The following is a 16185-nucleotide window of genomic DNA, read 5'->3' as shown; positions in this document are numbered from 1 at the left end:
AGGCCAGCCCTAGGAGAGCTGTTAATCAGCTCAGTGGTCTGGTTAAACTAAGGTATACTTTTTTTTCCACTGCTTAATCCCAAAGCCGTTTGTATACTTGTGTTTATATACTGTTGATTTTATGACTATGAATTCTTTCGACTTTTAGAACAGTAACGTAAATAAAGTTATGCTGACGATTTTTCGTAAGAACCTGTTGCCTGCCTGGAGGGGTCCATAAAAATAGGGAAATGTCGTATTTCTAAAGAAACCTACTGTGTAACCGTACTGTAGGATGTCTTTGTAGCTCACAGAAGTGAAAAAATAATAACAGAAAGGATGAAAGGATTCAGAAAGCGAAAGGGAAGCTCTCAGGAAGTGAACTTCCCGACCCCAACGAAATCAAACTTTGGGTTGACAGCATTCGGACACAATATCCTCCTTTCTTCAAACAGACGCGAACAAACGCACGAACAGCAATAAGGGCTTCAGCTGTTCTTGAGTAATGAGGGGTCCCTTTTCTCTTCTGTTTTTGCAGAGAGGGTCTGAAAGCCCAAGACGCAATGGAATGATTATCTATTTATCTATCTACCTATATATATATATATATATATATATATATATATATATATATATATATATATATATATATACTGTATATATATATATATATATATATATATATATATATATATATATATATATATATATATATATATATATATGAAAACTCAAACTATTTACACAGTCAGTTGGTCACATTCACCAATTATAAGTACTGTAATTGCCACAGTGGCATCTTAACTTTTCTACTTCCTTTGATTATGCATATTCTTTCCACTGAAAGCCTTGAAATCCTAAAGGAAATAAAAGAAAGAATCATCCTTACCTAGTGGGATTCCAACTACCACTGGTTTGAAGACTGAGGTTAGTGCTCGCCCAGTACAACCTCAGTCTTCTGACTAGTATTGGTTCGAATACCAGACAGGTAGGAGAATTTCTTTCTTCTGGTTATTCCAAATGAATTTCAAGGCTTTCAGTTCCTGTAGGCTGGTAGTGCCGTCAGTGTACCTCATGTGGTGCACTGTAGGCATTACTTAAGGTTCTTTGGAGCGTCCCTTCGGTCCCTTTCATTCCTTTTACTATACCTCCTTTCATAATCTCTATCTTACATCTTGCTATCTACCCTCTCCTAACAATTGATTCATAGTGCAATGTTACACCTTTCAAACCTTTTTACTCTTAATTTCCCTTTCAGCACTGAATGACCTCATAGGTCCCAGCGCTTAATGACCACATAGGTCCCAGCGATTGGCTCTTGGCCTCAATGCTATATTCTGTTCCATATTCTATCCAAGGCTTTCAGTGGAAAGCACAGCCAAAGTCTTAACGATTAGAGATAGGGAATCTTTCCTCCGGTGGACTAGGCTTATGCTGATTCAAAGATCCCCCTACATTCCCCCTAGCAGCGCCCCTACCGTCCCTACCAACGCCCCCTAGACCTCAGACATCCTGCATTGCTCGCGAGGCCTCCTCCCGTATCCTCTTCCCCCAATCCTCCACCAATGACACAATTTCCTCCGCGTCACCATTAGCATTCTCACTTGTCACTTCTTCCTTATTTATGGTGTCCTAATTTTTGAGCCTCCCCTGACTTTCCCCTCCCCCCCCTAAAGGGGGGGAGAAGGGTTTGTGTTTCCGTCTTTCCGTGTCTCCCCCTAGATGATAGTGCCGCCTCTCCCTCTCCTTGATTAAGGAAACAGTGTCGTCCAGAGGGTAATTAATTTCGGTATTAATTACCACGATTACCATACTGTCCCTATCGGCTAGTTCTGTCTCCCCGGGGTCGGGGGCGAGTGGTCTGCGAGAAGGTGAGGGGGAGGGGAGGGGCGAAGACAGAAAGTGAGAAGAAGAAGAAGAAGAAGAAGAAGAAGAAGAAGAAGAAGAAGAAGAAGAAGAAGAAGAAGAAGTAGAACAGGGAGAGGGAGAGGAGGAGGAGGAGGAAATGGAGGGGTGGAAACAAAGAAGAAGAAGAAGAGGAGGAGGACGGGGAGGAGAGGTGAAAACAAAGAAGAAGAAAAAAAAAGAATAAGAGGAAGAAGAGGGAGAGAAGGAGGAGGAGAGGTGGAAACGAAGAAGAAGAAGAAGAAGAGGAAGGAGAGGGAGAGAAGGAGAGGAGGAAAGGTGAAAACAAAGAAGAAGAAGAAGAAAGGAGGAAGAGGAGGAGAGCTGAAAACAAAGAAGAAGAAGAAGAGGAAGAGGGATAGGAGGAGGAGGAGGAGGAGGGAAGAGGTGAAAACAAAGAAGAAGAAGAAGAAGAGGAGAGGAGGAGGAGGAGGAGGAGGGAAGAGGTGAAAACAAAGAAGAAGAAGAAGAGGGAGAGAAGGAGGAGAAGGAAGAAGAAGAAGAGAGGTGAAAACAAAGAAGAAGAAGAAGAGAAGAAGAGGAGGAGGAGGAGGAGGTGGAGGAGGAGGAGGAGGTGAAAACAAAGAAGAAGAAGAAGAAAAGGGAGAGGAGGAGGAGGAGGAGGAAGAGGTGAAAACGAAGAAGAAGAAGAGGGAGAGGAGGAGGAGGAGAGGTAAAAACAAAGAAGAAGAAGAAGAAGAGGGGAGAGGAGGAGGATGGGGGGATGATGATGAAGATGAGTGACGTCAAGTCAGGAGAGACAAATTGTCACGTGGGAGCGAAATACTGAAGGCCCGTTTACATGGGGATAGTTTACTGGCGCCAGTTTACTGGCGTCAGCAAACTATCCCCGTGCAAAGGCAAAGTTAGTAAAACTGTCCTGGAGAGTTTACTGTCCAGGATAGTGGCAAGTAGAGTTGAAATCCCGGCCACTTTACTGGCCACTATCCGGACACTTGAGCTACTGGCGCCAGTAACTCTCCCCGTGCAAAAACAAACTTTCCCAGCTGTCACTTGCCTTCAGAAGGATCCTCATGTCAGAGAAGCGGAATACCGAGGATATAATGAAGTTTTTGGATAAGTACGAGGAATTTGAATGTTTGTGGAACATTAGACATAACGATTACATGACTCGTAACAAGCGAGATGTAGCTCTTCAAGAAATAAGAGATGCTCTGATTGAATTGGAAGTAAACATTCCCAGCCTTGATTTTTTAAGAAAGAAAATCAAAACTCTGAAGTGTGTTTATAAAAGTGGAAAAATCTAAGAAAAATGGAGCAGGAGTAGAGGATATTTATCATCCTCGACTGTCTCGGTTTCAGAGCCGATTCATACATACATACGTACATATTTATATTCATACATATGCATGCTCTCCATTCTAGATGGAAAGCAAAACACGCAGATTTTGTTTTGAAACATTTTGTGAATATTTTGCAAGCAGTGTTTAGAAACAGTTAGGAAACATTTGGCAAACGAAGTCGGGGACGGTGCTGGACACAAAAACATTATAATCCTACGTGAGAGAGTTTAGAAGGAAGAGAATAAACATTGATGTTTGTATTTACTGTAATTTTATGAAAGCATTTTGCATCAGTAATACACCGATTCTCGATTAATGAGACTAGAAGGCACATGCTATTCTCCTATGCAATGCAGTGACGATGAAAACATTAAGAATACTAATACTAATGATGTTAATGATAAAGATTATAATTAAAATGATAATAATAATGATAATAATGTTGATGATAATGATATTTCTTATAGATATAATAATAATAATAATAATAATAATAATAATAATAATAGTTATTATTGTCATTATTAACAACAATAACAACAACAGCAGTAGTATTAGTTCAGGATGTTATAATGATGTGATGGATTAATAATATCTATTCATATTTTCTAATTCTCAGGACATCACTGAATTATCTAGAGATGCTCTTCCCGAGAAAAAAGATGCCTCAACTTCACGCAAGAGAAAACTGCATACTGAGAAGAGTCACGTAGATAAAGTAAATGTAGCTATATCCAAATTACAAGAAACATCTCCACATCGCAAACAAGATGATGAGTTTGATAATCATGGCAGGCATATTGCTTCTCAGTTAAGAATGTTGCCCATTAGAAATGCCGTCATTTTACAAGATAAAATACAGTCTTTAATTAGTCAAGAGCGACTTTCTTGTCCGCCAGAGAACAGACCTGCGCTACCATCAGTCTCCACTGATGCAGCTTGCTGTGTCAACAGCTTTTTACACCAGCGTAGGCCCACCGAGCAATGAATCGCAAATATCTCTACATTCCTATGAAAGGTTAGCCTATGAACAATTGTAATTTTTTCTTTATTATTTTCTTTTTAATGTGATGAATGAAATTTCTGCATTCACAATTTGCACAACTTTACTTGGAGAATATTTTGAATTACACTATTATTTTTTTTCTATATAATGAAAGGTTTACAATACTTTGTACTATGGAATTCATTCAGTGCATAATAATTCAGATCACTTTGCATTCCTATCCCTCCAATTATCTTATGATTTACTTGTGATCACCACTGAATATTATTTATCAAACATATAAAATATAAATCATACCTGTAAATAATTATCGAGGGCACCAATAATTGCTTGAAGTACTTCAGGCAAAAACAGCGAAATAGTAGAGACTGGAACTCTGAAGAAATATAAGAGTGATGCAAGGCTGTCCGTCCCCAGATGCCAAGAACCGTCATGTTATTTCAAGTTTTAATCTGGCTGGTAATGCATTTCTCATCGTGGTATCCTTCTTAGATATGGCAGGCTCTATTAGACGTAGCAGTTCCTCAAATTTCTCTCGGCCCATTCTCATGTGCTTCCTACATTCTGAAGGATCTTCGTTTGCTAATTCACGAACTGAAGTGCTAGAGCCTCCTAATATATCCCTCCTTTGAATCTATTTTCTCGCCCACATTTTGGGCTTCTTCATTTTCTTTTTGATGAGCAACTGTACTTCTCTGGCGGGAATGACATAAGCAGCATCAGTTGCTTCGTCTGTGTCAGACGACATCTTGCTCGCTACTGGCGGCAACTTCTGCCCAAAACACCGTCCTCGTGCAAACGCTTACTATCCTGGAAAGTTTACCTGCCGCTAGTTACTGGCGCCAGTGAACTATCCCCGTGTAAACCGGCCTTAAATAATGATCATAGGAGTGGTTATGGTCATCGGAGGAGATCCATATAGACATACCAAAACGTCTCAAGACGGAGCATAGACTCTTAGACAGTTGAATGAGAGAGAGAGAGAGAGAGAGAGAGAGAGAGAGAGAGAGAGAGAGAGAGAGAGAGAGAGAGAGAATAAATGTCAGGAGAATTTGCTGGTGATAAAAGACGAATAGGAGAATGGCATGAAAAGAATGAGGTAATTAGACGGGAACGTTGTCTCTCGTGTTTCCCGCAAGCTTATTGGCTATGAGGAAGGACGTGTGTAGGTTCATGGTGCTGAATGTAAAAGGATTAAAGATTAACCTTAAGTATCATTAGATATTACTGGACTGTGGTGTCATACAAACCTCTGGATCAATCATAGATGCAAGTTGCATCAGCTCATGGGAAAAAGATTGTTTCAATAAAAATGCAGCGGACTGATGTTAGACATACGTCAGGCAGTCTTCTCAAAGAAATAACTGGAAGACCATATCTACATCTGCTGCACTACAGCTATCTAGATAGAATTCTAGGCTGGTGAGGTCTCCTCAAATGTCCTTTGGAGAATGAAAGAAATTGGCGGAGAAGTATCGTGGAAAGACAGGTACCAGGAACACTTACCAAATGCCTGTCTAGTCTCAGAGGCCCTATGGTGTAGCTGTGATTTTTCTGAAGTATCCGATCATTGCCATTGCTTTGTCTTGAAGAGTTGGTCAACAGTTTCCTTAATTACCACTGCTTTTACCTTGAAGGTTGGATAACAGTTTTAGTTTCCTGTAAAAGAAAACTATTGAGATGGCTGTTTGTCTGTCCGTCCGCGCTTTTTCTGTCCGCCCTCAGATCTTAAAGACTACTGAGACTAGAGGGCTACAAATTGGTATGTTGATCATCCACCCTCCAATCATCAAACATACCAAATTGCATCCGTCTAGCTTCAGTAGTTTTTATTTTATTTAAGGTTTAAATTAGCCATGATCGTGCGTCTGGCACCGCTATAGGTGCCAAATATGCAGACCACCACTGGGCCGTGGCTGAAAGTTTCATATGCCACAGCTGAGAGTTTCATGGGCCGTGGCTGAGAGTTTCATACAGCATTATATGCTGTACAGAAAACTCGATTGCGCTGTAGAAACTTCAGCACATTTTTTACTTGTTTTATCAGTAGCCCTGATTGCGCCCAAGAGTTGGACAACAAATCTGGTTATTGGCCCAGTTTTATTTTAAAGGTTGACCTACAGTTTCTGATTAGCTAAGCTTGGTTGTAAGGGTTCAAAAAGAGTGCTCTAATTGTAAGGAACAGTTTCTGATCATTAGCGTTGCCTTATACTTTGTTTTGACTAATAGTTTCCAAAAATAAACTCAGCATTGTCCTTAGCGTTGGTTAACATTCTCCAATCAGTAGGTCATCATTGTACCGTGCTCAGGGTTGGTTGACAGTTGCAGATTGTTAGATAAGTTTCATCGTCAGGACTTGTTGACAATTTCTAATCATTAGCCTTGCTTGTCGTGAGGGTTGGTTAACAGCTTCTGTTTGAGGTTAATAAACAGTTTCTAATCTGTATACATAAAAATGGATGCACGTATGTGTGTGTATGCATATATGTTTGTATGCTCCAGCATAACTCTGAAACACATTGAGCAATTTCAACCAACCTAAATGTTAGTGGGTTCAGTTTTGCCTGCACAGACCGACTGTGCAGGCATAACTGCGCAGTTATAACTGAACTTGGATGGCGGCCTTAAGACGCCAGCGTATTACCTGTGCTTTTCTGATTCTCATCTACATCACTGTGACTGTTTGCAGTTACAAACTTAAGCCATCTATTCAGCTTACTTTTAATAATGGTAATTTATCTGGTTCGCTGGTATAGTGGCATGCCACCCAGATGTCGCGGGCAGGAGTTCGCTTCTGCCTCAGTGCGATGAAAAATCACCGGCTCTGCTGCAGTGTGGGGTCTGCAGTGGGAGGTTGAAACCAACATTCTTTGGAAGCTTGAATTTCGAGTCAGTGGCTCCTTTGGTGTGCCTGTTCCATGTGAATTGGTTTCATCTGTTGAAATAATAATAATAATAATAATAATAATAATAATAATAATAATAATAATAATAAAATGAAATTTGCATAGTATATGTGAAGTGAGGATGATACAGTGATACAAACTTGACATCAGTGAAAAGCTGGATGCCAGAGGATTTAGATGGTATGGCCCAGGGTAAAGAAGTGTAGGATCTTAACTAGGTAGGGACCCGCCACAAAAGGGTTTTAACCCGCTACGTAGCCACTTTTGCTGCGTGTTTAGTACAAGCCCGTTGGGGATTGCCTTAAAAACATAACCAAGACTGTAAATATCACAATAAAGACAATAACCCCTAAGAAGTATTAGTCCTTGATAACGACCCCCGAAAACCCTTGGGGGTCTCTGTATAATTCAGAAGTATTAGAAAAAAAACATGAGAAGAGGAAGCACTAGGTTTTGTAGGTAGATTGAGTTCTTCACTGGAGGGGTGGGTAGAGCTCTCGGCTAGCCAATGAAGATTTAGAGGAATTTATTTCTGGTGATAGAAATTCATTTCTCGTCATAATGTGGTTCGGATTCCACAATATGCTGCAGGTCCCGTTGCTAGGTAACCAGTTGGTTCTTAGCCATGTAAAATAAAACTGTCCTTCGGGCCAGCCCTTTCTAGGAGAGCTGTTAATGAGCTCAGTGGTCTGGTTAAACTAAGATATACTTAACTTTTTTTTTTGTAGATAGATTGAACGCAAGAGGTGTTGGAACACTTCTCAGAAGACTGAGGTGAGGGTTCAGTGTGTGTGTGTGGGGGTGCGGTTGTAAGTGTATGAAGTGGCTGATGTTCTGGAAGTTTCTGCACAAGGGGCTCATCCCTGACTCAGCAGTTAAGAGATCCATTGGACAGTAACTCTTGTCTTGTTTGTTTTTTTTCTGAAAAATCCATATAGTCACCGTTAACATAAGCACTGCATCATATCCTGTGCAGTACAGAGCCAAATCATCTATAAATAAGGAGCCTTTTACTGGTGATGATATCTTTTCTAATACTTCTTAATTGGCAACAGCAAAGAGGGTGACACTAAGGACACTACCCTGAGGAACTCCCTCTTCTTGTAAGAAAGGTCGCGATACATGATTTCCCAACTCTTACCTTTATATAACTTTCTGATAAAAAACGAATTTATAAATCTGATCTTTTTTCCTTTAATGCCCATCTTATGCAACTTTTCTATAATACCAAAACGCCTTGTGTTGTCATATGCATTATATAGCTGGTGACCAGTGGACTGCGATGGGTCGCAGTCAAGAGAAGACAGAGGAAATGGCTCTACCATCCTCATCCCCTATCTCTTTCTATACCCTTTCCAATTCCTCCTGTCATACCCAGCGGGTCTGGGCTAGATAGGTTGCCCGTCCTACAGGTTCTCTGGATTAACTGTAGTATCCTCTCTGAGTATCTTTAACTGTCTTTTTTTTTTTTTTCTTTCTTTCTGACTCCCCGGGAACGGCTCCTGTCTCTCGGACAGAGATGAAGAGAAAATGGGGACGGGCGATGCCAATCTATCTTCAAAATACAATAAGGGAAACATTAACTCGGCTTCCGATGGCAATAAAAGATGTTTTTTGGAGGCTGCGCAACAGGGAGAGGTGGGGGGAGGAGGGGAGGGTGGTATGGAGTGGGGGTGGGCGTAGGCAGACTAGGGAGATGGGGGGTCTCGCACAACCGTATACAGAGAGAGAGAGAGAGAGAGAGAGAATAGTGTAAAGAGCAGTTAGATTTGACAGTCGGAATATCATAAGAAAGCGAAAATGAGAGATAAATAGAAAGAAAGAAGTGTATTATTATTATTATTATTATTATTATTATTATTATTATTATTATTATTATTATTATTATTATTATTCATAAGATGAAACCTATTCATATGGGGCCAATGACTTGGAATTCAAGCTTCCAAAGAATATTGAGTTCATTAGGAAGAGGTAAGAGAAGGTAAAGGGAAATACAGAATGAAGAGATCTCACGTATTAAAAAAGTAAAAAATAAATTAATAAATTAATAAATAGATAAAAATGTATTAAAATGCAAGGAGAAAAGCATTAGGGTAGTAATACATTGCATCTTCGCTTGAACTTTTCAAGTTCCAATCCCACGGCATCCTCAGGGAGGCTGTTCCACAGTCCAACGGTGTGAGGAATAAAGGACCTCTGGAACAGAGAAGACAAACATACATAAATAAAGATTAAGAGAAAGAGACGATTCTCTCTCTCTCTCTCTCTCTCTCTCTCTCTCTCTCTCTCTCTCTCTCTCTCTCTCTCTCATGATATAAAGGAGTTGGAAGTTTTGAAAAGAATCCTCAGAGACATCCACCCTTGATTTTACGTTTATGATGGAAATTCATCCTGTAGGCTTCAGATCGAAAGGTTTAGAGGTCTAGATTTTAAAGCTGCTTTTTGTTTCAAATAATTTACTCCTACGTCGTATCAATTAATCTATCTATCTATCTATATATATATATATATATATATAATTTGGCTTCATTTATATATTTATTTTAATCAATTTTATTTCTCTTTTACAAGTTAGTTCACGGCCTTATTTTGCCTTCCGTTATACGAAACCTTATTCTTACCAGATATAATAATAATAATAATAATAATAATAATAATAATAATAATAATAATAATAATAATAATGATAGTAAAGCATCCGTAAAATCTGATTCAACACGGCGATCAGAGTTCATAAATTTGTTAAGCTTTCTCATGAATTTATCAGAGCTCGTAATGGAGGCATTGCAGCCTAGACGCCATTTTTAAGAGTCAACCTTGTTCCATTAAAGTAATATATATATATATATATATATATATATATATATATATATATATATATATATATATATATATATATATATATATATATATATATATATATATATATATATATATATATATATATAATCTTTTCTTCATTTCCTCCGTTATCACATTCTCCTTTTGATTTGTTTTATTTTCCTCCCCTTCCTGGTCTGTCTTTCATTCCATTTTTCTTCCTCTTCCTGCCCCTTCGTTGTCGTGTATTTCATTTTCTTGCCGTCTGCGTCTTTCTCCCTGCATTTTCTGTCACTTCTTTTATCTTCCTCCCTTTTAATTTGTTTGTTTGACCAGAAAATACTTCCAGAATTTATTGATGGATTTCAATTACTTGTTTTTGTGGGAGGGTGACCCGGGGCGAGGTTGAAGTGATTAGATTTTGAGGTGGATCTGGATCTAGAATTTTGGGGTGGATCCAGGTTCAGAATATGGAAATGGATCCAGATTCCGGATTTTGACATTGATTTGGATCCTACATTTTGAGATGGAGTGAGATCCAGTTAAGGTAGATCCTTCTCCAGGATACTGAGATAGATCCTTCTCCAGGATTCCGGGATGGCTTCTTCTCCATGATTTTGAGATGGATCCAGATCCAGGACCCATGATTTTAAGATGTATCCAAACTCATGATTTTAGAATTTAGGATTTTGAGAGAGATTCATATCCATGATTTTCAAATGGATCTAAATGCAGCATGTTGAGACGGATCTGGATTGAGAATGTAGAGGCACATCCATATCCATGATTTTGATATGGATGGACAGCCAGGACTCAGAATTTTGAGATGGATCCATACATGTGAATTTGGTATGTGTTTAGCCCCAGGATTTTGGTATGGCACTGGATCTGAATTTTGAGATGGATCCGGATTTCATGTCTTTTGAAAGGTAACATTATTTCCAGTTAATACAGACATTGTGCCTTGTATTTCAATTGGCCATTTAGAGTATATAACAAGGTGAATATAGATTCGTTATAAGGTTGATGATTAAGTACAGAGTAAAATTATTATAATACAAGCCTTACAACCCATTTTTTATTCAGTGTCAAGCTGCTAGTTTGTAGCTCATGGGTACCCCATTATCTAAAGAGACTACTGGCCACACTTTGTGAACTCTTGTACTATTTGACCATTTTTTTTTAACCAACACTGGAGCAAGGGAGTTGTGGAGTCGCGCGTCTGACTAGATTAACTGCTGGGGCGTTTGAATTCCCTTGCTACGCATTGTTTATTTCAACTTATTTACTTATTTATTTTTCGTCGCGAGATCTCTGAGTGGCAAAAGGCGGAATGGTGATGCTCCATTGTGATTTGAGAGGGAGGGGAGTATCGGTCGCTGCATTACCTTGAAGAATTTTGACGAGGTCCACTTGGAGGAAGGGTCTTTCAACGCGGGAGATCTGAAGGGGCGCGCTGAACCTTTCTGCTGAAGCGTCCATACACTCTGTGAAGGTTTCGGGAGGAAAGACTGAAGGGGGCGTGAGAATAGGGACGTAGGTTCATTGTTTAATTTCACTTAATGTATATAACTTTCTTTCTCTCTCTCTCTCTCTCTCTCTCTCTCTCTCTCTCTCTCTCTCTCTCTCTCTCTCTCTCTCTCTCTTTATATATATGCTTTTATTTTATTTTATCTTTTCTTTATTTCGTGTCCCTATAGAAGGGAACCCGTATTAGGTATGCTTAATCGAACTAGAAAAAAGCCGCTCTCTCTCTCTCTCTCTCTCTCTCTCTCTCTCTCTCTCTCTCTCTCTCTCTCTCTCTCTCTCTGTTACACACAAATATTTGACCCATTCCTGTAACGAATATTATCTCTCTCTCTCTCTCTCTCTCTCTCTCTCTCTCTCTCTCTCTCTCTCTCTCTCTCCTCTTTTTATCCTTCTCTCTCTCTCGTTCTCTCCTATTTTTTTCCTTCTCTCTCTCTCTCGTAATGCTCTTTATTCTTCATGCTTGTTGGGTCTTTTCGTTTTCCCTCACTACTGCCCCCTTCTCTTTCTATAGGGTCCTTCCGTCCCTCTGCAATATTTCAGAACTTACCCTATTCCTGTCCATTATCTTTACCCTTCTTTCCAATCACACCTCCATTCTCTCTCTCTCTCTCTCTCTCTCTCTCTCTCTCTCTCTCTCTCTCTCTCTCTCTCTCTCTCTCTCTCCCCTTTTTTCTCCATTGATACGCTTATTCTTCCCTTTCTTGTGCCTTTTGTACACTTGGGTACTCATTCTTCAAATTCATTTGTCCCCTGCCTGATCATGCTATATTCTCTCATATCCCTCTTTCATGTATAGCTTCATTACATGGCAGAAGAAGAAGAAGAAGAAGAAGAAGAAGAAGAAGAAGAAGAAGAAGAAGAAGAAGAAGAAGAGGAGGAGGAGGAGGAGGAGGAAAAGAAGAATAAGAAGAAAGAGGGGAAAGCCTTTGGATCCCACATCTGGTTATATTTTTCACGACTGGACGAGCCTTCAAAATACTGGTGGCTGCTTAACGGACTAGAGAGTGAATGCCGCCGCTTCTGTAGTCCGTTGTTTCGTTGCCTTTATCCCGTTGTTTCGCTGTGGTGGCTTTTTGTTTTCCTGTGTTGTTTCTCCTTGTTGCTGGAGGCGTTCCTTCTTTGCTGAACGGCGACGCTTTGCATGTTGTTTTCTTGTGTTGGTATATTATTAGTGTTGCTGCAATTGTTGTTGCTAAAGTGCCAAACCTTTTGCCCCGTTTTTCTGGCTTATTGTTGTTTTTGTTGTTGCTAAAGTTAGTGTTGTTGTTTCCTGGTGCCAAAACATTGGCCCAGCTGTCCTGAAAACAGCAATAAAAGCAAGGCCTTACTGATGAACGTGGAAACCGAATCGCATCCCGTGAAGAACGCTCAAAATTTAGCCTTTGTGGAGGAGAAGCATCTTCGCGCTTATCAAGCCTCGCTGTGACCTGTTGCCACTTACTACGGACTCCTAAATCAGCTGCATAATAATAATAATAATAATAATAATAATAATAATAATAATAATAATAATAATAATATCTCAGAATATATATGGAACGCCGTGCGTGGTGGTCAGTAGAGACGAAAATCTAATTAAATTACCCGACGTCTTCGGCCTTACGAACAGGACTTGTTTGGGGTTGAGGGGGGGATGGGGCGTGGGAGAGTGGGGGCGAAGGAAAGGGAATGTTGGGGTTGGGGGGGGGACGATTTCCGAGGCCCCTTCCCGGAGTAATTGGAATAGTATTTGCTAACTTCTTGATCGTATCAGTAGTACGCCTTCATACATGCCATACATAATTTTCACGGATACTTGAAGCTGGGTGCTGTGATACATGCGCGCCGGCGCGCACACAGACATTATATATATTTTATATATATATATATATATGTATACATATTTACATTTATATTTATATTTATATTGTAGACACACACGTGTATATATATATATATATATATATATATATATATATATATATATATATATATATATATATATATATATATATATATATATATATATATATATATATATATATATAGAGAGAGAGAGAGAGAGAGAGAGAGAGAGAGAGAGAGAGAGTCACATTCCTCCGTCATCGGGCAATCTATAATGGAATATGTTACATTTAAAATCGATTATTATTTTTCTTATATTATATTTCAGTAGACGAAACCTATTCGCATGGCACAAGCACACCAAAGGAGCCAATGACCTGAAAATCAAGCTTCCAAAGAATAATGTTGGTTTCAACCTCCCACCGCAGCAGACCCCACACTGCAGCAGTAACTGATCATGATACAGAGCCAGTGATTTTTCGTCGCCCTGGGGGAGACGCGAACTCGCGACATCTGAACGGCATGCCACACCACTAACCGCTATACCAGCGGAGCAGCTTAGGGTAATAATGTAGAATAAAATGACGTATTGCGAGATTTAATAAATTAAACAGGCAGCAAAATCATAAAATATAGAGATACAAATACACAATTTTGTTGTCAAAAAGGAGCAGAAATTAACAGAGTCTGGAAACAGCAAATCAACAGACCTTTCATTATTACAAAGAGACTGTATGTCTCTTAGTGTATAGCCTATAGAGACTCAACCACTCCAAGGTTCATTTCGTTGGTCCTGCAGAGTGACGGTTTGCTTAATGACCTGTTCGTCCTGACAGATCTTCCAAAATATATATATATGTATATAATATTGAAAAGTAGGTGAATCCCTGTGCACAACTTTCCACAATGTCAGTAGTTCAACTCCCTACGTTTCTGGATATTTAGGTCCATCTATCCAGAACTTTTCAGTCATTCCTGCCTCCTCACACTTTCAAATTACTAATTTTTCATCATCTTATTTTCACACATTCTTTCCATATGACCAAACCGTCGTACAATTAAGCTAACCTCTTTTACCACTACTGTGAATCAGTTACTTTTTTCTTTTAACCAAATTAAGTTCTTAGTTTATTTCAACAGCTTTAAGTGTGTTTCCTTCATTCACATTCAACAACCACACTTCCTTTCCATAAAGGAGAGTTGGCTTAGCAGTCCCTGTATATAATCCATCCTCAGCTTCCATAGATTATCGAAATCTCTTTCTGATCCTCATCTTTTGCTTCGCCTATTCAGTGACTCGCATCTTCACTCATCCTTCCATCAACCATAATACGTAATTCCATACACCTTAACGCATCAGCTGCTTCTATTCTTCCCCCATCCATAATAATAATCTTTTCTCCATCTTCCGGGATTTTATTCACCTACATAGAGAACCAGATTCTGCGAAGAGTAAAGAAAACGGAGAAGATGAACAGCTCTGGAAAATAAAGAAAACGTAAACGTTATATTGTATGGAGGACTAAAGCAGATATCGAGGTCGACGAGGGAAAAATGAAGTGGCTGGGACATTTAACCTGAAGAAGATTCAAGGACGTGGGAGAGAAATGAAACGAAAAACAGGGCTGTAAAGAATGTTGGAATGTATTTAATTACCCGAGACAGGAGTATATTTAGTTACATGAGACAAATATATTTAGTTACCTGAGACTGGAAAATGTTTAGTTATCTCAGACACGAATATATTTAGGTACTTGAGACCGGAATATATTTAGTTAGTTGAGACACAAACGTATTTAATTACCTGAAACAGGAATATATTTAGTTACCTGAGACACGAATATATTTAGTTATCTGAGACTGGAATATATTTAGTTATCTCAGGCGAATATATTTAGTTATCTGAGACATATTTAGTTATCTGAGACACGAAAATATTTAGTTATCTGAGACACGAAAATGTTTAGTTATCTGAGACGAACATATTTAGTTACGTGAGACAAATGTATTTAGTTATCTGATACACGAATATAGTTGGTTATCTGAGACTGGAATATATTTAGTTACCCGAGACTGGAATACATTTTGTTGCCTGAGACACAAATATATTTAGTCATCTGAGACAGGAATATATTTAGTAACCTGAGACACGAATATATTTAATTACCTTTGACAGGAATATATTTAGTAACCTTAGACGAATATATTTAGTTATCTGAGATACGAATATATTTAGTTGTCTGAAACAGGAATATATTTAGTAACCTTAGACACAAATATATTTAATTACCTGAGGTGAATATATTTAGTAACCTGAGACACGAATATATTTAGTAACCTGAGACGAATATATTTAGTTACCCGAGACAGGAATATATTTAGTTACCTGAGACAGGAATATATTTAGTTACCTGAGCCAGGAATATATTTAGTTATCTGAGGCAGGAATATATTTAGTTATCTGAGGCAGGAATATATCTTGTTACCAAGAGAGAGGTGATCTGTGGTAGCGATCTTGCTATCAACGCTTGCTGAAGAGTCGATGACCGGATTATCAAGAAGGCATATGTGTTGTCATAATAAAAAAGTGTGTTTTTGTGTGTGTGTGTTTGTAACATATGAATAGAGAGCCTGGCATCCGTAGACGTTGCTCATAAAGTGAACAAACCGCTGTTGGCAATTAATTATTTCCATTTTTGATACGGGGGCTTGGGTCTCGGGTTTGATATGAAGGCAGGTTAATTAAACAATTTTGCCCTAAGCATCGCTGAGTGAATTTCCGCTTAACTGTAGAGGATTCTACACATGCTCCGCTGCGGGAGTTTAGGTCTAGGTTTATAATATAATATAAAATATATATATATATATATATATATATATATATATATATATATATATATATATATAT

The 16185-nt window shown here is 38.8% G+C and overlaps 1 protein-coding gene across 1 annotated transcript in view; it reads left to right on the top strand.

Moving 5' to 3' along the window:
- The first annotated feature begins 12258 nt into the window (after positions 1–12258).
- The window catches only part of LOC136829951 (uncharacterized), a 5251-nt gene continuing 1324 nt past the window's right edge, over positions 12259–16185 (top strand). Inside the window, exon 1 of the mRNA XM_067089127.1 lies at positions 12259–12457. Coding sequence (XP_066945228.1) covers positions 12259–12457 — 199 coding nt within the window. The remainder of the gene's footprint in view (positions 12458–16185) is intronic.

Source organism: Macrobrachium rosenbergii, chromosome 45 (assembly GCF_040412425.1).
Source record: "Macrobrachium rosenbergii isolate ZJJX-2024 chromosome 45, ASM4041242v1, whole genome shotgun sequence".
NCBI classification, from domain to species: Eukaryota; Metazoa; Arthropoda; class Malacostraca; order Decapoda; family Palaemonidae; genus Macrobrachium; species Macrobrachium rosenbergii.
Note: the sequence above shows the minus strand (reverse complement) of the source record. Positions and strands in the feature narration are given on the sequence as shown.